The sequence below is a fragment of the Oncorhynchus nerka genome, linkage group LG11, assembly GCF_034236695.1.
Source record: "Oncorhynchus nerka isolate Pitt River linkage group LG11, Oner_Uvic_2.0, whole genome shotgun sequence".
Taxonomy (NCBI): Eukaryota; Metazoa; Chordata; class Actinopteri; order Salmoniformes; family Salmonidae; genus Oncorhynchus; species Oncorhynchus nerka.
Genome location: NC_088406.1, coordinates 53,910,199 through 53,937,219, shown reverse-complemented (window position 1 = coordinate 53,937,219; position 27,021 = coordinate 53,910,199). Strand labels below are relative to the sequence as shown.

General features: G+C 42.9%; 1 protein-coding gene across 1 annotated transcript; it reads right to left on the bottom strand.

Annotated features, from left to right (window-relative positions):
• Positions 1-42: 42 nt before the first annotated feature.
• On the bottom strand, positions 43-21,587 carry LOC115137145 (cullin-3). The gene is made up of 16 exons (XM_029673249.2): positions 21,330-21,587; positions 19,121-19,318; positions 10,989-11,102; positions 10,362-10,522; positions 9,361-9,475; positions 9,033-9,261; positions 8,460-8,605; positions 8,025-8,201; positions 7,275-7,445; positions 6,678-6,785; positions 5,575-5,699; positions 5,336-5,432; positions 4,910-5,044; positions 4,434-4,620; positions 1,314-1,459; positions 43-1,176 (listed from the first exon to the last, which is right to left on the bottom strand). The coding sequence occupies exons 1-16, from the start codon at positions 21,390-21,392 to the stop codon at positions 1,045-1,047; spliced, it is 2,304 nt and encodes a 767-aa protein (XP_029529109.1). The 5' UTR covers positions 21,393-21,587; the 3' UTR covers positions 43-1,044.
• Positions 21,588-27,021: the final 5,434 nt, after the last annotated feature.

Genomic DNA, 27,021 nt, shown 5'->3' with positions numbered 1-27,021 from the left:
CTCTATGCATTACACTTTAATTATGGTCAGAGGCGCAGATACTGTATTTCACCGTACAATTTACTGTGGCTTTCTCTCTGCTCTCGGAGAGGAATACACAAGGCACAGAGTCGTAAAACAGGGAGGCAAAATTCCCTTCAATGTACATTTTCTTTTTCTACATTTAATATGATAAACTACGCCCTGTACAGTCCACTTTAGTGAGTACAATAATTATTTTACAATTTATACACATTAAAACATGGTGCTAAATTGGTTCCAATTGAAATGCAGTAAAGAAAACAAATGTACTTCCCCCGTGTGATCTGCATAGGGAGGAACCTACAATTCCAAGGATAAATATTTTCTGGGCTGATGATCCAATTTTACAATAGGCCCCATTGAAGAAAAAACCCCGAAAAAAACCACCTTGAATAGAGCATGTGACTTCTCCCACCACTCCATAAGACAAAACATGCTATCAAAGCAACTGCTCCTGTTTTCTGCAAACCAGCCACTACATCCATGTCTTCCTCTTCTCTGATTAAAACCCTAGAGGGAAAAAAGGCCAATAGTGTCTAACAACCTGTACAACCAGCATGATGCCACGAAAAAACAAACATAATACATTTACATCAACATTTAAAAAACGTGAGAAATGTCTAATTTTCTTGGTCTTCGTGTAGCCAACCCACATTTGCTTGGTATATGTTTTGTATAATTTTTTTATGCTCGTTTTCTTTTCCTTTTGTTATATTGGGTTTGAATGCAGTACACTCGATGCATTCACACTCTCCCCCCAATTCTTCCCAAGGCCACATTAGGAACATGAAACTGTAACAAAGCGAGATCCAATCCCTCCATTTAGCTCTTCTCTGCAGAAGAAATCTAAAAGATATGAAGAAAAACTGTCTTTTTAACTGCAATTTTTTTTTTCAATGGAAGAAAAGTAAGCTTCCCAGTGTTTCCCAGTATGAGACAAACTTTCAAATTCATACGCATAACCCTTCCCAGAAAAAAAAGGTATCGTTTCTTTTTGTGTCAGGTTTCATGGAATTCAGGCCTTTATGCTACATAAGTGTACACTTTGCGATCCTCTGGTGTCCGCGCCAAATATTCCCGCTCAATGAGTCCTTCAATGCGCTTCTTGATGACTACAGGACTGGGGAGGAATCGCGATCGCAGCTGCTGGGTGACCTAGAGAGACGATACAAACACAGAGACAAAAATCAGAACCGGATCTCACATCTAATTACTGACCTTAATTAAATACTAACAGGTACAACCAGGTGTACCCGAAACACCTCAATCTTCATACACTGTATTCCACTCACCTCTGCTACTAGTATGTTATGCTGCATCTTCTTTCTAGACTTCATGATGCGGACGATGGCCGCCTCAATCTCGTGCTTCCTGTCGTCGTCCACTTTCTGCCGCGTCTCCTTCCTCTCCGGGTCCGACTCGCCTTGCTTAGCGGCGACTAGTGGCCAACAAAAGGAAAACCTGTTTCAGCTGGGAACCACATGACGGCTACATGCACAAGAATATATAATACAAGCTACACAGGTCAGTGGGGTTTTTCCACTACACTATACAAAAGTATGTGGACTCCCCTTCAAATTAGTGGATTCAGCTATTTCAGCCATACCTGTTGCTGACAGGTGTATAAAATGGAGCACAGAGCCATGCAATCTTCATAGACAAACATTGGCCTCAGAATGACCTTACTGAAGAGCTTAGTGACTTTCAACTTGGCACCGTCATAGGATGCCACCTTTCTAACAAGTCAGTTCAAATTTCTGCCCTGCTAGAACTACCCCGGTCAAACTGTAAGTGCTCTTATTGTAAATTGGAAACGTCTAGGAGCAACAACGACACAGAACGGGACCGGCGAGTGCTGAAGCGCGTAAAAGTAGTCTGTCCTCGGATGCAACACTCACTACTGAGTTACAAACTGCCTCTGGAAGCAACGTCAGCACAATAACTGTTTGTCGGGAGCTTCATGAAATGGGTTTCCATGGCCAAGCAGCCGCACACCATCCTAAAACCACCATGCGCAATGCCAAGCGTCAGCTGGAGTGGTGTAAAGCTCACCGCTATTGAACTCTGGAGCAGTGGAAACTCGTTCTCTAGAGTAATGAATCACGCTTCACCATCTGGCAGTCTGACGGACGCCAGGAGAACGCTACCTCAATGAATGCATAGTGCCAACTGTAAAGTTTGGCGGAGGAGGAATAATGGTCTGTGGCTGTTGTTCATGGTTCGGGCTAGGCCCATTAGTTCCAGTAAAGGGACATCTTAACGCTATAGCATACAATGACATTCTAGACGATTCTGTACTTCCAACATTGTGGCAACAGTTTGGGGAAGGCCCTTTCCCGTTTCTGAATGAGAATGCACGGTGGAAAAAAAACAGAAATATAGAATATTTCCATATAGAAATGATTTGTCAAGATCAGTGTAGAAGAACTTGACTGGCCTGCACAGAGCTCGGACCTCAACCCCATCGAATACCTTTGGAACTGGAACGCCAACTGCGAGCCAGGCCTAATCCCCCAACATCAGTGCCTAACATCAGTGCCTGACCTCACTAATGCTTGTGGCTGAATGCAAACATGTCTCCACAGCAATGTTCCAATATCTAGTGGAAAGCCTGTTATAGCAACAAAAGGGGGACCAACTCCATATTAATGCCCATGATTTTGGAATGAGATATTCGACGAGCAGGTGTCCACATACTTTTAGTCATGTAGTGTATCAGAGGTAGAATCATAAACTCATTATAGTTCTGTGGGTAGAATGACCCTTAGAAGGTTGGTATACAATGCATTCGGGAAAGTATTCAGACCCCTTTACTTTTTCCACATTTTGTTATGTTACAGCCTTTTTCTAAATTATTTTTTATATTTTTTATTGTGTCCACTCAATCTACCCACAATACCCCATAATACATCATATATTTTAAATATATATACATTTTTTTTTAAACGTATCAAAATAAAAAAACAATATCAAATTTACATACTTTGTTGAAGCACCTTTGGCAGTGATTACAGCCTTGAGTCTTCTTGGGTATGATGCTACAAGTTTGGCACACCTGTATTTGGAGAGTTTCTGCCATTCTTCTCTTCTGATCTCAAGCTCTGTCAGGTTGGATGGGGAGCGTAGCTGCACAGCTATTTTCAGGTCTCTCTAGAAATGTTTGATCGGGTTCAAGTCCGGGCTCTGGCTGGGCCACGAGGACATTCAGAGACTTGTCCCAAAGCCACTCCTGCATCGTCATGGCTGTGTGCTTACGGTCGTTGTCCTGTTGGAAGGTGAACTTTTGCCCCAATCTGAGATCCTGAGCGCTCTGGAGCAGGTTTTCATCAAGGATCTTTGCAGCTGAAAAACATCCCCACAGCAGGATGCTGCCACCATGCTTCACTGTAGGAATGGTGCCAGGTTTTCTCCAGATGTGACGCCAGGCATTCAGTTCAATCTTGGTTTCATCAGACCAGATAATCTTGTTTCTCATGGTATGGGTCCTTTTAGGTGCCTTTTGGCAAAATCCAAGCCTTTTACTGAGGAGTGGCTTCCGTCTGCCCACTCTACCATAAAAGGCCTGATTGGTGGAGTGCTGCAGAGATGGGAGAACCTTCCACAAGGACAACCATCTCCACAAAGGAACTCTGGGTCTCTGTCAGAGTGGGCATCGAGTTCTTGGTCACCTCCCTTATTGGTTCTTGGTCACCTCCCTGACCTTCTCTCCCGATTGTTCAGTTTGGCCGGTTACCCAGCTCTAGGAAGAATCTTGGTGGTTCTAAACTTCTTTCATTTAAGAATGATGGACACCACTGTGTTCTTGCAGACCTTTAATGCTGCAAAAATGTTCTGTGCCCCGACACAATCTTGTCTCGGAGCTCTACAGACAATTCCTTCGACCTCACGGCTTGGTTTTTACTCTGACATGCACTATCAACTGTTGGACCTTATATAGACAGGTGTGTGCCTTACCAAATAATTTTAAATAAATTGAATTTACCACAGGTAGACTCCAATCAAGTTGTAGAAACATCAAGAATGACCAATGGAAACAGGATTCACCTAAGCTCAATTTTGAGTCTCATAGCAAAGGGTCTGAATACTTATGTAAATAAGTTCAAAAAAATAATTGTTTTTTATTATTATAAATTTGCAAAAAATCCAAACCTGTTTTTGCTTTGTCATTATGGGGTATTGTGTGAAGATTGAGGAAAACACTTAATTTAATACATTTTAGAATGAAATGTGAAAAAAGTCGAGGGGTTTGAACTTCCTGAATGCACTGTGCATACAGTTCAAAGTCACAACGCAATGTTTCAGAAAGCAAGGTTGAAACAAAATAAATCTTGGTTGTTTTTGTGCCATTTCGGTTATGCATGGCTTAGGTCTTTGAATCTGTGTTCCACAAGAATGGTCTATATGGTTGTTACCTGTCTGGATCTTGACGCGATGCAGCTTGGAGGTGAACTGGTCATTAACGGTGAACATATGGCCGTTCTCGATCTCCTTGGACTTGGGCTCCTTGGTGAGGACGCGTTGGGTGGGCTTCCCGCAGGCCAGTGACTGCAGCGCACGCACCAGCTCCCTCTCCGGGATGTCTGTCTCCTGCTGGATCTCCTACACAGCAGTGAGCGAGCGATAGGGACAAAGAGGAGGGAGGGATATGAGGCATTCTTTGATCCATGACTGCATTATACTGAAACCAAATAATACATTCTGTTTATAGAGAAACAAGTGTAACTTTTTCAATTCAATATAATTTTATCCTCTCGGGGGAAGACATTGCCAGACCACAAATATCAACATCATGCACATATAATAAAGACATCACATTGCCCAAATACATCCCCCCTTATAAACTTGACTTTATTCAGTGATGTTCTACGCATTCAATTAGCGGCGGTACCTCAAACATGGACTTCTCCCGGTTGTTGAAGAGCATTAGTATTGTCATCTGGAAGGTGGACACCTGCAGTATGTGCTTCCTGGTGTTGGAGCCTGTTACCTGGGCGCCGCCCACCCCCACCTCTGAGCCGTCCTCCTGGGGGGAGAGGAAATGAGAGGTCACCACCGGCCACCTTCAGGTAACTCAGTCACAAAGGAGGAATCATCAATGTAGCCTCTGTTCAATCACTGACTATGTCATGCTTATATATACACAAATGTGTGAAATGTTAGTTTAACCCCACCCCCCACACATCCTTGTTCATCCCATCCCAAAAAGGCAAGTACAGCCTTGATGCACCTGCTGTTATCAAGGCCTGATGTTGACATTACTGGTGTGTGTGCATGCATCAGTCTGTCAGCCAGGCAAAGGCTGTCCCCTGCATACCTTTTTGATTGGGCCGTAGAAGGTGGCGTTGAGGTCTGCAGAGCCCATGTGATGCTGTAACGTAAGCTGCCTGCCGCTGTGCTTGGCCAGATAAAACCTATGGCCGCAGTGCCAGAGGGGACAGTCACACACTACAGCGTTAAAGATAAACACAGACAAACAATGGACAGCGCCCCGCTTCCACAACCTGCAGCAGAGAATATATGGCCTCTGCTATGCAAAGTAAATGAGAGACAAACCTTCTAAAGACTTCAAATGCATGTCGAGGCGAAGGGGGGATATTACATTTGGGCGTGGCGGACTGCGTTGGCCAGTAACCTGTCGTCAAGACCCTCACTGTGAGATCAACTCCGCCCAATGACACCTGGGGAGGAAAGTTAGATCTACGTCTTCCACTGAGGTATCAAAAGCTTCACAAGATGTGCTCTTCGCTTTTGAGAGAGCTAATGGCTAGGTTAAATAGAGAGCAATAGTAATGGCGTCTTTTTATAGGCACCAACTCCGCCATGGTTCAAAGCCTGTGGGAAAATGAATGGAGTTGTAGGGTTTTTTGATAAAAGCCAAAAATAAGGTCTGTGGTAAACACAGGCTTAGAAATTCTACGTTTTGTTCTATGAGCTAATAATCAGCTAACGTCACATTTTATGAATGTTTAAGCATTTATGTAATAAAAAAAAGCACATAAGGCTTCATAATTCATAAAGGTCAGTGCTAGCTGTGCCACCAGAGACTCTGGGTTCGAGCCCAGGCTCTGTCGCAGCCGGCCGCGACCGGGAGGTCCATGGGGCGATGCACAATTGGCCTAGCATCTTCCGGGTTGGGGAGGGTTTGGTCGGTAGGGATATCCTTGTCTCATCGCGCACTAGCGACTCCTGTGGCGGGCCGGGCGCAGTGCACGCTAACCAGTTCTCCAGGTAAACGGTGTTTCCTCCGACACATTGGTGCGGCTGGCTTCCGGGTTGGATGCACGCTGTGTTAAGAAGCAGTGCGGCTTGGTTGGGTTGTGTTTCGGAGGGCGCATGGCTTTCGACCTTTGTCTCTCCCGAGCCAGTACGGTAGTTGTAGAGATGAGACAAGATAGTAACTACTAACAATTGGATACCACGAAATTGGGGAGAAAAGGGGGTAAAATAATAAATAAAAAATTCATAAAGGTAATGTTAATGGACTAATATTATATCATAGAACAAAACATATAATATCTACTAAGCCTTTTCTTTCTCCATAGGAATGGCTGAACGAACCAGAAGTAACTAATTTCTGTTTTTTTAGGACTACAAGCTGGCGGGCTCTATGTTCCCCAGAACCAACACTGGACTGGTTCTGGGAGTGGGTGTCTCACCGCCGTTGACTGTAGGTGTTGGCGGAACTCGTCCATGGTTGTGTTTGAGATGCTCATGTCCCGGAACATGCCTTCCAATTTAGAGGTGAACTGGCAACCGCACTCCGTCTGGCCAGGGGAACCAGAGAAAGAGAGTGAGAAAGATACAGGATAAAACAGATCTATTAAACAACACTTCACTCGCGCTATCCGTTTCTTTCACACAGACTCTGCACTCAGCTGAGCTGAGGTTCAACACAGTTTCTGTGCAGTTCAAGTTAAAAATGTATTGTACCAGACCTGGGATCAAAATACAATTCAAAATTATTTCAAATACTTTAGCTTTGCTAGCTTGAGGTTGCCTGTTGCAATCGAACCAAATCAAAAGCACCAAAAGTGCAAACCCCTGCCTACATGGCACCCCAAACAGGCTAAAGCAAATGCTCGAAGTATATGAAAGATTTGAAATAGTATTTGAACACAAGGTCGCACTTAGGTATTAGGTATTGAAGGTGCTACAATATATCTGAAAAAAACAACAACAAAAAGTTGATGAATGTATTAATGGATGGAAGATCTTAAGATATATAGCTACTGCTCTTCCTCACGTCTCTTCACCTTGAGCTTAGAGATCATGTTCTTCTCCGAGTCGTCGGAGACGCTCTTATTGGTGAGCAGCCTCCTGGCCAGGTGCTGTTTGTAGTACCGCTCAAACACATCCTTCTCCTGCATGAACCTGAAGAGCACCATGGCCTTGTCCAGGATCGACTCCACCTCCTGCTCCGTCAACTACACAGAGGACGAGAGGAAAGTGAGCGCTACACAAGCACACACACACACTTTAAATGATTACATTTCAAGCACTCATTTAATCAAATATTGAACTCCTTATACAGTGAGCTCCAAAAGTATTGGGACAGTGGCATTTGTTGTTGTTTTGGCTCTGTACTCCAGCATAGAACATGTTTCCAAACACTTCTACATTATTTGGATGCTACCATCATTACAGATAATCCTGAACGAATCGTGAACAATGATGAGTCAAAGTTCGACACACAAAAATCATACCCCCCTAAAAATACCAACCTCCCGTTAGCATGTCTTGGAGGTATGATATTTGTGTGTCTAACTTTATATAATTCCAAATTAGTGATGAGGTCAAGCTTTCATTCTTTCGGGCTGTTGTTCAGGAACAATGACAGGGTGCTTGGCCCTGGTCAAAAGTAGGGCACTACGTAGTGAATATGGTGCCATCGGGCTCTGGTTAAAAGTAGTGCACAATAGAGAGAATATGGTGTCATTAGGGAAGCAGCCTGTGTGCCCTGAGGGGAGGACATTCCTCCCCCATAACATCAGAAAACCACCCACTCCTTTTACGCCTTTCTTCAGCTTGTCGTCGATGAACAAGGAGAGGTACTCGGGAGAGCGCGAGTTGAGGTTGAGGAAGTATTCAAAGTCCCCTGCGATGGTCTGCTTGAAGAGCCGGTCATTGTTGAATGACTCTTGGAGGAAGCGATCGAAACGTGACTTCAGATCCAACAGACCCTGCAGAGAACAAAACGGAGGAAGGAAGAAAATGTGACATTATTATTGGAAAGCAGTGGCACTTACTACATGCTCTTGTGTACGCTGCCATCTAGTGTCAATATGGAGAGTTAGAAATTGCATCCCTGTTGTAGATTTAAAAGCATTCGCTGGAGTTTTCACTATTGTTAAATCTTTGATGGGAACGTAGCCAGACAGCAATCTTTAGTAGAACCCCCCCTTCCCCGTGTCAATGATGTCACTTCCTGTGTGAGTTACCTGGATGTAATCTACAGGGTTTTTGCCCTCGCCCTCCTCTGACACCAGCGCCTTGCCCTGCTCGCGGAGGTAGGAGCTCATGCACTCACACATTGTCTTCAGTCCGTTTGGCACTCTGCTAAAGAGCTTATACATACACGCCAGGTCTGTGTTCACGCACACGCACACACACACAACATCAGTACAAACACATTAGTATCCAAAGACCACCCACTACACAGAATATATTTCACAATAAATATTGAATTGCTGACATTGATGTGGTACCAAGTATGCACACGATAACAACACACATTCACACAGTGTACATTACAAAATACCTCTATAACTCTGCAAAAGGTACACAAACGTCTGACAAACTTTAACATCGGGTTGAAATAGCCCTTTCATTAAAAAAAGAAAGAAAACAGTATGTCCCAAATGTCACCCTATGCCCTAGATAGTGCACTACTTTTGACCAGAGCCTAATCGTCCCCATCAAAAGTAGTTTAATGCATAGGGAATAAGGTGCCATTTGGGATGCAGCCCATAGCTGGGACTGGAGTAGTAGTAGTAGTAGCGTGGCACACTGACCCTCTGTCTTTCCATTCTTGAGCATGTGGACGAGGCCCGAGTTCTCCATTTCCACGATGGTCTTCATGTGCTTGGAGATGAGCTCCCGCTCCACCACCTTGACGATGGGCTCCTCCGTCGTCTTGTCCAGGCAGTGCAGTACGCGCTCGATCTCCTCGTTTATCCGTGCCTCCACTTTCTTTATGTACACGCTCGCGCTGTTCTCTGCCAAAAACTTTTGACTCTCCATCTGGAGGGCAAACAAACACGGGGTTAGGAGCACCTTGGGAGATTGAGAGGGCATACACATTATGTATATAACATGGGGGGGGGGGGGATTCTTACAAACCTGGAAGAACTCTGCAGACATTTCTAAAAACGGGGCCTCAAAGTCCTCTTCGTAAACAGACCTTCCTTCAAGGCCTAAGATCATTAACATCTGGCATGCATTTCTGATCGCTCCCCTGAGAGAGAGAGAGAGAGAGAGAGAGAGAGAGAGTCTGTGTGTCAAGTTACAGTTGAGTCCCAAATTGCATTCTATTATCGACCTTGGTCAAAAGTAGTGCACTGAATGTAGAAAACATTAGGAACACCTGCTCTGACCATGTTATAGACTGACCAGGTGAATCCGAGTGAAAGCTATGATCACGTATGTCAATTGTTAAATCCACTTCAATCAGTGTAGATGAAGGGGAGGTTAAAGAAGGATTTTTAAGCCTTGAGAGAATTGAGAAATGGTTTGCGTTTGTGTGCCATTCAGAGTTTGAACTGCAACGCTACTGGGTTTTTCACACTCAACAGTTTCCCGGGTGTATCAGGAATGGTCCACCACCCAAAGGACATCCAGCCAACTTAACAACTGTGGGAAGCATTGGGGTCAACATTCCTGTGGAACGCTTTCAACGCGTTGTAGAGTACATGGTCCGACGAATTGAGGCTGTTCTGAGGGCAGAAGGGGATGCAACTCAATATTAGGAAGGTGTACATAACGTTTTGTACACTCAGTGTATAGGGTGCCATTTAGGTCTGGGTCAGCTCAAAGACTATCAGATACTTTTTAAATATAACAAAGAGCACAATGAAATAACCATGGATTAGGGTTGTGGTTTTCTTTATCGGGAGAAACACTGCATCCTTGAGCTCAGAAACTGTGGCTCTGTTCGAATTCCTTCAAAGTGCATCCTTCCTCCCTCCCTCGAAACAGTCAATGCGTAGACATGATTAGACAGATGTCCACTTGTCCAGTCATTTGTAGTGATTCCACTTATCCAGTAATTTCTTCAACAAAGTTAGGAGTTTGTGCATTTTTTTAAGTCGAAAGGGGCCTGTGTATAGACGGGGGTCATATACCTGTCCACCACCTCGCCCTTCCTCTCTCGTGCGATCATGTCCAGGAGGGTCTGTCGGAGGTGGTCTCGGATGCAGCCGTAGCGCACCACCTGGTCTCTGAAGATGATCAGGCCCAGGTTGTAGACATTCTCCACGTTGTTCTGCTGCACGTACACCCGGTCCTGGGAAACAAGAATAAGAGAGGGGTTTTGTCAGTCAAGGTTGATCTTAGGTAAGTTTTGCATTTACCCCACTAACGGTTATGGTTAGGATTGGGAGCTGATCTGTACTTAATTAAGGGAAACTTCACCCCGTAGCGCGTTTGAGACCTGCAGCCAGTCCAAGGGATGGTTACAAGACGACACTGCATTGAGAAATACAGTCAAATCCTAATAACTAAGAAGTGTGCAAGTCTGATCAGCACAAATTATGCATGTCAGCAGTTGTTTTCTAAAAGTGTGATGATGCAGAACACATATGATGCAAAACACAGTTTTACATTTTTACTTAAAGTGTTGTATCTTGAAAGCGTATCTGCTGACTGGATTAAAATAACGCTATGTAACTATGTCTAGAATGAAAACTACATTCTAAAAGTTGTCCCAACTCTCTAAATACATGGCTCTGGTAGCTGGTGGTGCCACTCACCATGTACATGAGGATGTCTCTGATCATAACCATGGCCGTCTGGTGGTCGTTCCAGGCTTGGTTTAGTGTTTGGAGGAAGTTGTTGTTTAGTGAGTTGAGGACATCTTCCCGTACCTGTGGGGAAGCAGCAGCACAGTCAGGCAGAGAGGCATTCGTTTGATACTACACACACACAGGCCACACTGATGACTCAGCATACTGAGCCCATCTTGCTTTCTCTGCATGACACAAGCTTTGTCTGTGAGCCTCTCCCTCCACAAGCTCCTCTCTCTTGAGTGTTTCCGTCACTCTCTGTATGGGACTCTAAAGGACACTGTGCTCATCAACTCCAGGCAGAGACGCCATCATCATCCATTTAGTGAAACAGAGCCCAGCACACTGACTCACACACACTATCTCAATGGAAAGTGAACTCCTCTCAGCTCACTATAAATCACCCGCTCAGCCTAAAACACCATCATCCAAATGTAAGACTTTCGAAAACATGTTCAAAACACAAAAAAGCCCAATCCATCAATGGCACCTACTTTGATTTGCACAACTGTGTTAATATTGGGTAAATTCAGTTGAAATCAATACATTTTTGACAGCACCCCTTCTGATTTAAACAAAACCTTAAACAATTGTAGAAGTGATCAGGTGGTGACTTTTTGGACCCGAATGCCAAATCAAGCGAAGTTGACCCATTTTTCATACCGCACCATACCATCAGACATCCATGTTTTCATCACTGGAAAAGATAAACGGTTGAGACTGATATAATTTAAAAGCTTACAAACTGGGTTGTCAAACAATTTTATAACTTCTGGGAGAAATGTACAGTATATTCGGAAATTATTCAGACCCCTTCCTATTTTCCACATTTAGTTACGTTACAGTCTTATTTTAAAATGTGCTCATCAATCTACACACAATACCCCGTAATGACGAATGCGAAAACAGGTTTTTAGAATTTTTGGCATACCTTATTTACATAAGAAGCCTATCAGAAGCTTCTAAAGCCATGACATAATTTTCTGGAATTTTTCAAGCTGTTTAAAAAGGCAGTGAACTTAGTGTATGCACACTAGTGCAAGCATACTTCCAACTTCTGACCTACTGGAATTGTGATACAGTTATAAGTTAAATAATCTGTCTAAACAATTGTTGGAAAAATTACTTGTGTCATGCACAGTGTAGATGTCATAACCGACTTGCCAAAACTACAGTTTGTTAACAAGACATTTGTGGAGTGGTTGAAAAACTAGTTTTAATGACTCCCAAGTGTATGTAAACTTCCGACTTCAACTGTACGTGCTTTCAGCTTGTCCCATTTATTTTCCAGCGATTGAACATTAGCTAGCAGGACGGAAGGCAAGGGCAGATCGGCCACTCGTCGCCTGATCCTCACAAGGCACCCTGATCTTTTTCCGCGAAACCTCAGTTTCCTTCTCCAGCGAATCACGGGGATCTGGGCCAGGTTGGGTGTCTGTAGTAGTATATCCCTCACGTTCGACTCATTGAAGAAGAACTCTTTGTCCAGTTTGAGGTGAGAAATCGCAGTTCTGATGTCCAGAAGCTCTTTTTGGTCATAAGAGACGATTGCAGCAACATTATGTACAAAACAAGTTACAAACAATGCAAAAAAACAATATAGCATGGTTGGAAGACGGCAGCCCTCACCTCCGGCGCCACCTTGTCCCATCATACTCTAGCGACTCTTGTGGTGGGCCGGGCACAGCCAGATGTACGGTGTTTCCTCCGACACATTGGTGCAGCTGGCTTCCGGGTTATTAAGCAAGAATTGTGTCTAGAAACAGTGCGGATTGGCTGGTTGTGTTTCGGAGGACGCACGGCTCTCGACCTTACCCTCTCCTGAGGCCGTACGAGAGTTGCTGCGATGGGACAAGACTGTAACTACCAATTGGATACCACGAAATTGGGTAGAAAAAGGGTTAAAATAAAAAATACAAAAAACCTTCAAGAATTTTACAAAGGTACATCATGTTTCTATTGATCATCCTTGAGATGTTTCTACAACTTCACTGAAGTACGCCTGTGGTAAATTCAATGATTGGACATGATGTGGAAAGGCACACTCCTGTCCATATAAGGTCCTACAGTTGACAGTGAATGTCAGAGCACAAACCAAGCCATGAAGTTACGGGAATTGTCCATAGAGCTTACGAGACAGGATTGTGTCGTGACACAGATCTGGGAAAGAGTACCAAAAAAGCATTTAAGGTCCCCAAGAACACAGTGGCCTCCGTCATTCTTAAACGGAAGAAGTTTAGAGCCACCAAGATTCTTCATAGAGCTGGCCTCCCGGCCAAACAGCAATCGGGGGAGAAGGGCCTTGGTCAGGGAGGTGACCAAGAACCCGATGGTCACTCTGACAGAGCCCCAGAGTTCCTCTTTAAAGATGGGAGACCCTTCCACAAGGACAACCATCTCTGCAGCATTCCACCAAATCAGGCCTTTATGGTAGAGTGGCCAGACGGAAGACACATGACAGCCCGCTTGGAGTTTGCCAAAAGGCACTTCTCAGAGAATAAGAAACAAGATTCTCTGATCTGATGAAACCAAGATTGAACAATTTGGCCTGAATGCCAAGCGTCACATCTGGAGGAATCATGGAACCATTCCTACGGTGAAGCATGGTGGTTGCAGAATCATGCTGTGGGGATGTTTTTCAGCGGCAGGGACTGGGAGACGAGTCAGGATTAAGGGATAGATGAACAGAGCAAAGTACTGAGAGATCCTTGATGAAAACCTGCTCCAGATTGCTCAGGACCTCAGATTGGGGTAAAGGTTCACCTTCCAACAGGACTACATCCCTAAGCACACAGCCAACACAACGCAGGAGAGGCTTTGGGATATGTCTCTGAATGTCCTTGAGTGGCCCAGCCAGAGCCCGGACTTGAACCCAACTTCCCCAGAATGACCTGAAAATAGCTCTGCAGCGATGCTCCCCATCCATCCTGACAGAGCTTAAGAGGATCTGCAGAGAAGAATGGGAGAAACTCCCCAAATACAGGTGTGCCAAGCTTGTAGCATCATACTCGAGGCTGTAATCGCTACCAAAGGTCCTTCAACAAAATACTGAGTAAAGGGTCTGAATACTTATGTAAATGTCATGTTTCAATTTATTTATACATTTGCCAACATTTCTAAAAACCTGTTTTTGCTATTGTTATTACGGGATATTGTGTGTAGATTGAGGAGAGGGAAAAAACAATTAAAACACTTTTAGAATAAGGCTGTGACTCAACAAAATGTGTAAAAAGTCAAGGGGCCTGAATACTTTGGTTGTGTATTATTTTTTTATTTACCCCAGCTGCAATAAACTTCCTCATTGCGCAGTATTTGGGCACGCAACAGACATGAACAAAAAGGGTCAACTTTGAGCACCTTTATCTCCTGGATTTTTTGGCATTTAGGTCCAAAAAGTTATTTTATGACTCCTTCTTTCATGGGCAAAAATGTATGAAAAGGTTGTTTAAATCAAAAGGAATGCTGTCAAAGAGTGATTGAATTCAATTGAATTTACCCTATTTCTCTAATTGCAAATGTGGGGGACAGGAACAGAATGTCAACGGGAGATAATTAATTCTAATTCTGAGATGCCAATTGGGTGGTGTTTTTTTTTAGGCCAATGCTGAAATATTGATATCCACAGCGATGATTGGTCATCTCAAAAGGTAGGCATGCCGCCCTACATAGGGCTGTTATGGTGGCCGTATTACAGCCACACTGGCAGTCATGTTAGCAGTCATCTGATGCCTATGATGTCATTAGTAGCCTACCAAACATTCTAACTCAACACACTATTGTCCCTCTAATCACTCTGACACCAATGCAAATGCAATCGAAAATCACATTATACACTTCATGAGAGCCCTGGTATTCAGTTTGAGCGGAATAGGATCACCTGTTGCTCAGGGAGAGCCAGCTCCTCATAGGTGGTTGATGCATGGAATAAAGGTGTTCCTGTTGCGCAACATTTCTATAGGCTATGCAATTGCATGAGAACAACAGCACCAATTGGCCTATATGTTTTTGCTAATGTTAGTATCACAACTGAAGTGGACAAATAACTCCAAACATAGCCTATAGGCCCAAGACCCCTGAAACATGGTTGGAGAGCCCATAGCCTACAGAGCTTAGTGAAACGTGTTCTTATAAGCCCAGTCATTGCGCAAACGCACATGAAAACAGAGTTAACTTTCCACTATTTAATACAAGTGGATTAAATTAGTAGGCTATTTGTAAAGACCGGATTAAATTTAGAATAATGCATGAGTATATTATCAAGTGCTTGTCAAATTGTGAACGAGAGACTGATGAAGTGTTTGCAGCCTGCACAAGAAAAAGAGAGCTTCCCTTTCATGCAACTTTTTTCAACTCATCCTTTGTCACACCATGAAGCCTTAGAATGTATTAGAAATCAAAACATATAGCCTAACGTTTGCATCACAACTAAAGTTGCATAAAAATATATAAATTAAGCATATAGGAGGACCTGTTTCTTTGTTAACTGCTCAACACAGAATAGACGCATACAGTGGGGCAAAAAAGTATTTAGTTAGCCACCAATAGTGCAAGTTCTCCTGCTTAAAAAGACGAGAGGCCTGTAATTTTCATCATAGGTACACTTCAACTATGACAGACAAAATGAGGAAAGCCTCTTAAAGAAGAGGCGTGAGAGCCAGAAATCTTGCTTGTTTGTAGGTGACCAAATACTTACTTTCCATGATAATTTGCAAATAAATTCATTAAAAATCCTACAATGTCTGTCATAGTTGAAGTGTACCTATGATAAATTACAGGCCTCTCATCTTTTTAAGTGGGAGAACTTGCACAATTGGTGGCTGACTAAATACTTTTTTGCCACACTGTATGCTCACTCCCTCAAATCATTTGATGAAAAATAACCTTTACATTTTATTCAGTTATTTTCAATTGTATTGTTCTTACTATAAAATAATGCCACAGAAATTATAAGCAAATCTTTCACGCTAAATGAACTAGTGTAGCCCACAGCCATAGCCAGATCAGGGCCTAACATAAGGACGACTCAGAATATGCTATTCGTTCTTCTGAATTAGGCTACATCTTCTTCATATCATAATGTTTCTTTAGACATGCCTAAAATAATTTGTAGGCTATATTAAATGGATTTTAGACGTTTTTTAAAATGTAGATGTTCCAAAAGGTCTGCATCAGTGGATTTACTTTTTGCATCAATTACAATGAGACTGGCAGTTATTTGAATGACAATCACCCGGCTGACAAAATATCATGACCGTCACAGCCCTAGCCCTGCATAGATATTTCGTTGGCCCAGTAATATCATTGTTTCCAAAATAGTTTGCAGACGCTATAGCTTCACAGCTTTGAGATAATCTGATGCTGCTTCTCATTCAGTGGAATATGTTGGCCTACATGGCATGTGGTTTAAACAGGAATGTTATAGGGATCATGTGATACACAAACTATCCTCAAAGGCTATTGCCTTTGTGACGCAGTGGTCTAAGACACTGCATCGCAGTGTTTGAGGCATCACGACAGACCTGGGTTCGATCCCAGGATGTGTCGCAACCAGGAGACCCATGAGGCGCCGCACAATTGGCCCCGTGTCGTCCGGGTTAGGGGAGCGTTTGGCTGGACGGGATGTCCCTGTCCCATCGCGCTCTAGCAACTCCTTGCGGCGGGCTGTGTGCATGCACGCTGAAGTTGGTCGCCAGTTGTACGTACACATTGATGCAGCTGGCTTCCGGGTTAAGCGAGAAGTGTGTCAAGAAGCAGTGCGGCTTGGCAGGGTCGTGTTTCGGGGGATGCATGGCTCTCGACCTTCACCACTCCCGATTCCGTACAGAAGTTGCAGCGATGGGACAAGACAGTAACTGCCAATTGGATATCACGAAAAAGGGGTAAAAAGTACACAAAATAAAAATAAAAGGCCATTACAATCACTGATTAAAGTACCAAAAGGCAGATTGATCTGCTTTCTAGTACCTACACGACTGGACAGAACAAAATCAAAAATACAAATCCTCTCCGAAACAGGAGGCTTTTTCAATCAGTCGAGCTTGTCAAAGATCAGGATTGTGTTTGTGCTATTACTGAAAGAGGGCCTTCAAATCTCCAGTCAGATGCCTATGGGCCCTAGTGGAGCTGGGCCTTCTGATAGAGGAATTGGGCTAACCTTTCTCATTTAATTTCCAACTACTAAATGCAAGGCTGATGAATGAACGGGAGCAACTCATGTTTTGCAAGTCCGCGGCATCCAGCCATAGTCAAACAGATCCCTGGAGCTTTTCCACAGTAAAAGGTTTAATGAGTGCTCCATTTCATCATGCTGTCAGCATACCAAACAGGCCCAACACTGAACAGGCCAAATCAGCCTTTAATTTAATATGACCTGGATTCATGTGACAGGCTTTCACAAGATTTGTTTCCTTGCTTTTCAACAATTAAACGGATTTTGTGGTCAAGCTGAGTAACCTCTTGTGGTTAAGCTCAGTGACTATTCTCAGACTCCAGAGATCCTGCAAATGTACTGACGGAAAATACGCTAAAGACCTGCCAGTGATTTTATAAGGGTGATTATTACCAGACCCAAATCCAGCAAAGGGGACGTTAATCCAGACCCAGGTCGTGTTCATGAGGCACCAAAAGAAAGAAAACTGGTTGAAACAGGGACGGACTACCTGGACTCGTCCAATAAGAAACTTTTTTTCATTGTCTGATGCAAAATGTTTTTAAATGTTTTCCAATTGCATGCCCTAATAAACAGCAGGCAGTACTGAGTCAACATCCTGTCCTGCGCTGGGATGAACACATTAATCTACCACTAGTAGGCTATTGTGTGGGGGAGGTCATTGTAGAGGTCGACCGATTATGATTTTTCACCGCCGATACTGATACCGATTATTGGAGGACCCGAAAAGCCGATACCGATAAATCGGCCGATTTTTTTATATTTTTTGTTTATTTGTAATAATGACAATTACAATACTGAATGAACACTTATTTTAACTTAATATAATATATCAATAAATTCAATTTAGCCTCAAATTAATAATGAAACATGTTCAATTTGGTTTAAATAATGCAAAAACAAAGTGCTGGAGAAGTAAAAGTGCAATATGTGCTATGTAAGAAAGCTAACGTTTCAATTCCTTGCTCAGAACATGAGAACATATGAAAGCTGGTGGTTCCGTTTAACACGAGTCTTCAATATTCCCAGGTAAGAAGTTTTAGGTTGTAGTTATTATTGGAATTATAGGACTATTTCCCTCTATACCATTTGTATTTCATATACCTTTGACTATTGGATGTTCTTATAGGCACTTTAGTATTGCCAGTGTAACAGTATAGCTTCCGTCCCTCTCCTCGCTCCTCCCTGGGCTCGAACCAGGAACACAACGACAACAGCCACCCTCGAAGCAGCGTTACCCATGCAGAGCAAGGGAAACAACCACAGGCTCAGATCGAGTGATGTTTAAAACGCTATTAGCGCGCGCTAACTAGCCAGCCATTTCACTTTGGTTACACCAGCCTCATCTCGGGAGTTGATAAACAGCGCAATGCTTGACGCACAACGAAGAGCTGCTGGCAAAACGCACGAAAGTGCTGTTTGAATGAATGTTTACGCGCCTGCTTCTGCCTACCACCGCTCAGTCAGATACGCAGGACACGCTAGATAATATCATCAACCATGTGTAGTTAACTAGTGATTATGATTGATTGTTTTTTATAAGATAAGTTTACCTTGGCTTACTGCATTCGCGTAACAGGCAGCCTCCTTGTGGAGTGCAACGAGAGAGAGGCAGGTCGTTATTGCGTTGGACTAGTTAATTGGATCCCCCAAGCTGACAAGGTGAAAATCTGTCGTTCTGCCCCTGAAAGAGGCAGTTAACCCACCGTTCCTAGGCCGTCATTGAAAATAAGAATGTGTTCTTAACTGACTTGCCTAGTTAAATAAAGATTAAATAAAGGTGTAGTAAAAAAAGTATTATTCTTTTTTTTTTTATCTGCAAAATCGGTTTCCAAAAATACAGATTTCCGATTGTTATGAAAACTTGAAATTGGCCCTAATTAATCGGCCATTCAGATTAATCGGTCGAACTCTAGTTCATTGGCCTTACTTTGTTGATGAGGTGCTCGGTGACCACCTCCCGGAGGCCCGTGTAGAGCTTCTCGCCGTGTTTGTGCAGCACCATGGTGTAGGCATTCCTGTAGAGCTCCTCAAAGCTCAGCCCGCTGTTGTTCTTCCTCTGGATCTCCTGGATGGCATTCTTCAGAAGGTCCCAGATGTTGTTGACATACTTTTCGTCCATCGTCATCTGCAGCGGACAAAGGAAGTAAGAGTGAGAGGAGAACAGAGAAACGGACTGACAGGTCAAAGTTTCTGGGATCGTTGGCTCCCTCGTTTGAGGGAGAACTGGAACAAAGCAGCTTGATAAAAATTGTGGCTATGCACACAATGTCTATCAGTCTCCTGCTAGGCTAGCTGACTTCTTTAGGTGAGAGAAACAAGTCTACACTTGCTGCACTTCCGCAACCCAAAAATCCCTACTGATTTAAAGAGTAGCCTGTACTATGATGCAATATCTAACAGTTTGAGTGTAACAATGCGAAAAGAACCCCTTCTCCAGAAAATACATGATTTATATTCCGACTTTTGACCTTATGTAAACGTATATCAAATAAATCACTTTAAGGGAAACCGAGTAGGTGTGACCCTATTTGTGTTCCTTGTGATGAACTAAAAAAAAAAAATGTACTGCAATATCATGATAATATTCCCAATAAGGTTTCAAACAGACCATAACATGCATGAAAGTGTTTCATATTTTCCATATCATATTGCTCACGACCACCTCCAACTGTGTCTCGTAACATTTCCCATTCCCCTAACTTCTCCTTTTAACTGGACAGACAGTAAATGGCACTGCAGCCAACCATCACACTCAGCTAAACATGCCATTTCACAGCTTGATATAAATCCATTGTCCCCTTTGGTTGTCACGCTCAAACATGGACTGTTAAACCTGGAGGCTCTCCAAAGTGAGGCTGGCCGAAAGATGCATAACAAGGTGTTTGGATATGGCACCATCCACATCCCGACACAATGGGGTTGAAGTGTAGTCCATCAACTGGAGGCACACACAACGTATGGATCTGTGCAAATCTGCTTTTTTTATTTAAAAGATATTTCATATCAGCGAGAAATAAGGGGCATATGTTTCGAAAACCTTTTCGCAAGCGATGATTATTTACGCTTTTAAACTTGAAAACACAGCGTCAGAATTGTAGTTCACAGATCCAACCGTGGGCGACGGCAACTGCTGAGAGCTAGGGAATCATTGAGGATTCAGCAGAGGCACATCCATCAGAACTGAATACTGGGCGTTACTGAGTGTTACTGAATACTGAGTGGCGCAGCGGTCTAAGGCACTGCATCACAGTGTTGTGGCGTTACTACAGGCTGGGGTTCGATCCCAGGATGTGTCATTACTGGCCGTGACCAGGAGTCTGATTGGGCAGTGCACAATTGAGCCAGCGTCGTCCGGGTTACGGGAGGATTTGGTTGGGCGGGACTTTACTTGGCTCACCGCACTCTAGCGACTCCTTGTGGCAGGCCAGGCGCCTGCAGGCTGACGATGAGACATGATCATAATCACAAAAGTGACATGAATACTGATCTTCTGGTTACTGATTTCATCCAATAGCTTTCGTCCATTAACTTATCAGCAAACGGTTTCCCAATGAAACTTAGACTAGCTACTTGACAGAAAGTAACTAACTGGCTATTACAGTCGATGCAAAATGTTAGCTAAAGTTATCAAGTTATCTAGCAGTTAAAGTTAATTGGGGTATCAATGTTTAATTGGCATGTAACAAAAACGTGATTCAGCAAACCATGTCATGCAAAATAACGTTACACAACAATACTCTCCAACCCACCAGTTTCTGAATTGACTAAATACAACAAATCATGAGGCCACAAACAAAGCTACGACGCCAAATATTGACGTAATGTTAACTAGCTAAAGTTAGATAGCTAGCAATATTTTTTTCTCCCTCCGGGTAAAGTGTGTACAGTAACGTTATCTAGCTAATGTTAATTAATAATTCAACAGTAGCTTTACTAGCTAGCTAAGAGTTGGTAGGTAGCTAACAGTATATGAGCTAGCAAGCAGCTATCCATAACCTCTAGTAGGGGGCAGCTAGCTAACGTTACTTTGTTTACTGAAAGACCGGCCTTGCAAACTGCACTCCCAAGCTAGGTAGTTACTCGACCCTCGGCGGTCCAGTCACCAGGGACAGGTCCTATCAGCGGTGTGTACTTACAGGAAAGGCTCGTATTCTCATCTTGGTGTCCTTTTTGGTGCCGCCTTTGCTCAGATTGGACATGGTTACTTCGTCTGTGTGTTCTGTATTTACATGAAAATGTGATCTGGTTAGGTACAGGGAAGTATACTTGTGGAACAGCTTCCACTAACTAGACCTTCCTCGCTGGTCCGTAATTGGTTGTTGACAACCAAATGTCAATGTTGCTCTAACGTAGATCACCCCACACAGCAATGGCGGACTACCTAGCTACAGTTCTCACTGCGCAGAGCTCACACGCTGCAACTCACGCGAGACTAGGGGTATTGGGCTGGAGGTTGTACTTTTCTGATGAATTAAATGTGTTGGTCAATAAATTCCATAGGGCTTTGCCAAACACGTAATTATACTATAACATAGCTATGCCATTTAGCAGACGCTTTCATCCAAACAGACTTAGTACCTACTTTCCCCCCCTTCGTTAAACTCAAATTGGGACTGCCTTTCATCCATTTCTAAAATGCTGAGCTACAGAATGAACTTATATAATAGGCTTATCAAATAGGTAAAAATATTAGGTAGGCTATTTCATATTCATATTTCACAAATACAAATACTTAATTGTTTTTATAGCGTGCCAACCACTCCATCCCGGCTTACTAGAAATGATTTGGGCTCTGCCCTTGGATGTCTGCATTGGACATCACTTGGCCTTCGTGGAGTAGCCGTGTACCACCACCCTCTCAATATATATCATTAGTCAAATGCAGACTATATCACACCAGAGTTCTATCCAGATATAAAGATGGCAAGCTTAGTTCTAAAACTGTTGATCACCTTACATGAGATTTTAACTACTGTCAGCCATAATTATGAGGTAAATATATAGGCGCGTTCGTAAATTCGCTCTGGCTATCTACTCCGATTTCAGAGTGTGCCACTCCGAGTGTGCCAGTGCGCAGAAAAACTGATGCATTTACAAACGCTCAACATCTGTTGAATTTGGCCGGTGTCGGTAAACGTCTGCAAAAATGCGTAATTAAATTGTTGCCAGCAGCACAGTTACAGTCACCAACGCTCTGGATAACATGAAAACAGCCTAACCAGCTCTGCTAGGGCGTGTAAAATGGTCAGAGTGAGGTGTTCTCTCAGTTGTGTCTGGAAGTAGCTAGCAAACTAGCCAACGTTAGTCAGTTAGCTTGGGTGCTTGACTGCCATTGTGTGGTCAGAACGCTCGGAACAACCCTACTCCTCGGCCAGAGCGTCCAATCTATTTGTATAAATGTTCGATTTTTTTCTTCCACTTTGACATTACAAGGTATTTTGTGTAGATCGTTGACCAAAAATGACAATTACAATCCATTTGAATCCCTTTGTAACACAACAAATTGTGGAAAAAGCTAGAGGGTGTTTTTTAAATCAAATTTTACTGCTTGCGTCAGTTACTTGATGTGGAATAGTTTCATGTAGTCATGGCTCTATGTAGTACTGTGTGCCTCCCATAGTCTGTTCTGGACTTGGGACTGTGAAGAGACCTCGTGTGGTATGTCTTGTTCATTCATTTCGGGGTAACAATTAAGGGTAACACTTTATAATACATTCACGTTATAAAGCATTTATAATAGATTAGTAAATAGTTTCTTCATCATTTATTAATCATTACTCCCACATTTTGTAAATGTTAGTTACATAGTTATTCACACATTTATAAACAACTTTTAAAGTATTTAATAATGATTTGTTTAATATATATATAATAATATATATCCTTATAAACCATTTACTAATCATTAGTTAAGTGGTCTCATCTGAAGTGTGGGCTATTTATACGTTATACTTTACTTAAAAATATTTAATTTTATTACTTTTACCCCCTTTTTCTCCCCAATTTCATGGTAGTTACAGTCTTGTCTCATCGCTGCAACGCCCGTACAGACTTGGGAGAGGCGAAGGTGCGTGCATCCTCCAAAACACAACCCAAACAAGCCGCACTGCTTCTTGACACAATGCCCACTTAACCCAGAAGCCAGCCGCACCAATGTTTCGGAGGAAACATTGTGCACCTTGCGACCATGTCAGCATGCACTGCGCCTGGCCCGACACCGGAGTCACTAGTGTGCGATGGGACAAGGACATCCCTGCCAGCCAAACCCTCCCCTAACTCGAACTCAGAATCTCTAGTGGCACAGCTAGCACTGCGATGCAGTGCCTTAGACCACTGTGCCACTCGGGAGGTCCCCTTTAGAAGTACTTTAGAAATGTTTTGAGTGACCAGTGTAATTTCTCACAAACAGTTGGACATGCCATTGGTAGACATTCCAGCAGTGCCTGATTCTCCTTAAGGTCTCAAAATGGCCCTTAGAACATATCAATGGTTAAACAATAAGCACACAAAACAAAGGATGTTTAAAACAATATATTGAACATTTTATTCCAAAACAGTCACACCTTTGTAATAATGTAACGTGTAACTTTAGATACTCCGTGCTGAGTAAAATAACAGTTTTAGTCTGAAAATGCAAACATAAGCGTTTCTTGGCAATGGCTTTTCTACCCAAAGTCTGTATTGCAGTCACTCTTTTAGCGCAATCTAATCACGGTTAACTCAGAACAACAATCTCTCCTAAATTGGTCAGCTGTATGATTAAATTAAGGGTCCATACCATAGAGATAGATAGAGGGCTCATCTTTGTGTCTTTTCCATTATAGCGTCTGTGTCAGCATGGGCAGTGCCATTGAAGCAGTAGTTAATTTGCTTCTTCATGATTGGCTGATCCCTCCTGATGACCCGGTTGGACATGACTCCAACAGGGTCACCAGCAGGGATCAGCCAATGTAGTTGGAAGTCCCAACCAGTTGACTGCATTAAAATGCTGAAAGACCTCAATGGTGCTGCCCATGCCAATACGATCTTTTGGCCACTAGAGGCCATATATCATTCTTATATGTTAGAAATTGGGAGTCCTGTTTGCGAAATCGTCACCCTAGTAAACGCAAACATTCAGGACAACGCGCAGTAATCAAATATCTCAAACTATCCCATTGTATTTAAAGAGTTACTAGCTAAAGGCCCAGTAAAGGTGTCACCAAATAAAGCCATGTGTGAAAATAGTAGGTGGTTAAAAGCCTGAAGCATTGGAAGCATTTAAAGGTTATACATGTAACATTTATATAAAAATCCAGGTGTTGGCAGAAAGTTACTAACTGGCCAGGTGTTGCATGTAGGCTACATCTCCTTGTTTTATGATTTGTTTGTGAGGTTGACAATATTCACAGTACAACTCTTCGTTAAGTCCTTGCAACAGTTGTTCTAAGCTATTTTGAGACCTTAAGGACCATCAGGTCACAGGAGGTTGGTGGTACCTTAAATGGGGAGAACGGGCTCGTGGTCATTTCTGGACCGGTATCAGTGGAATGGTATCAAATACATAAAAGACATGGTTTATGTGTTTGATGCCATTCCATTAGCTCCATTCCAGAAGTTGTTATGAGCCGTCCTCCCCTCAGCAGCCTCCACTGCATCAGGTAGACCTAATGATGGAATGTCTACCAATGGCATGCCCATCTTTTTGTAAAAAGAAATACACTGGTCACTCAACATTTTTTAAATATTTATAATGCATAAATAGCCCACACTTTAGATGAGACCACGCAAAAAGACTTAACTAATGATTAGTAAATGGTTTATAAGGACCTATATTAAACATCTTATGAATGGAATAATGATTAGTAATGATGAATGAACTATTTACTAATCCATTATAAATGCTTTACTGAAAACTAGCTGTTTTTGGCAGAGAGGTTTGGAAATCTCCTTCTTATTGGTCTATTAACGAATTTACCACCTGGTGACGTCATCAGTCAGGCCAAAATTGCATCCCACCAAAACAGGCTGAAATTCCAGGTGATCTTTTCAAATAGCTCTTACACTAAAAGGGCATTATCATCATTTCACAATTTCACAGACGTATTCCAACCTCATAGTGTGGAAACTCTAAAATGTGCAGTTTTGTCACACAACACAATATCACAGATGTTTCAAGTTTTGAGGGAGTGTACAATTGACATGCTGACTGCAGAAATGTTAACCAGAGCTGTTGCCAGATAATTGAATGTTAATTTATCTTCCATAAGCTGTCTCCAATGTCGCTTTAGAGAATTTAGCAGTACATCCAAACACGTGTAACCATGCCAGCCCAGGACCTCCAAATCCAGCTTCTACACCAGCGGATTCGTCTGAGACCAGCTACCCTGACAGCTGATGAAACTGTGGGTTTACACAACCAAAGAATTTCTGCACAAACTGTCAGAAACCGTCTCAGGGAAGCTCATCTGCATGCTCATCAGTCTCACCAGGGTCTTGACCTCACTGCAGTTCAGCGTTGTAGCCAAATTCATTGGGCAAATGCTCACCTTCGATGGCCAATGGCATGCTGGAGAAATGTGCTCTTTACAGATTAATCCCGGTTTCAACTGTAGATGGCAGACAGCGTCATATGGGCAAGTGGTTTGCTGATGTCAACATTGTGAACAGAGTGCTCCATGGTGGTGGTGGGGTTATGGTATGGGCAGGTATAAGCTGCAGACAATGAACACAATTTCATTTTATCGATGGCAATGTGAATATACAGAGATACCGTGATGAGATCCTGAGGCCCATTGTTGTGCCATTCATCCACCGCCATCACCTCATGTTTCAGCATGATATGTCCCAGTTCTTCCATGGCCTGCATACTCATCAGATATGTCACCCATTGAGCATGTTTGGGATGCTCTGGATTGATGAGTACGACAGCGTGATCCAGTTCCCTCCAATATCCAGCAGCTTTGCACAGCCCAAATTGAAGAGGAGTGGGACAACATTCCACAGGCCACAATCAACAGCCTGATCATCTCCACGGAAAGGAGATGTGTGCTGCATGAGGCAAATGGTGGTGCCACCAGATACTGAATGTTTTTCTGATCCACTCCACTACCTTTTTTAAAAGATATCTCTGAATAACAGATGCATATCTGTATTCCCAGTCATGTGAAATCCATAGATTACATTACATTACATTTAAGTCATTTAGCAGACGCTCTTATCAGGGCTTAAAGAATTTATTTCAATTGACTGATTTCTTTGAAAATGTTCCATGTTGTGTTTATATTTTTGATCAGTGTATTTGATTGTTTGTGTTTATTTTATTATTTATAATTATTCTTGCTTTTTTGTGTGTGTGAAGTTTGTGATGCTAAATGTTTTTATCGATCAGCCTAGGGCCTATAGATTAAAACTAGCCAACTGGCTAAATCCAGCACATTTACAGAAATGTGAATGAATAATGTAGACCTACATTGTCTGTCAAATATTTAATTTAAGCCATTTGTTGAACGTCACATTGATAGCCTAATGTGACTGGGACCTTCTGCACCTAGATGCCCCTGTTTGTACGGAGTTGAGATCATTGCAGCGCCTCTATCGCCTGAACAGGGCCTTTGACACTTCCGCTCGACCGCACGGCGCACCAACGCCCTCGTCAACAGCTGGAGATGGGTGAACGGCTTTCTTCGGTCACTATTAAAATGCACAGAGGCAGAAGTGATGGAATAAGGAGCCGAAGCTTTTGTGGATATACAGGATATAGACCTAGGCATATCACTTGAATGAAATATATTCATGCAGGCTGTCGACAGAGATAATGTTGTGCGTTAGAGTATGTGGTCCCGAGCT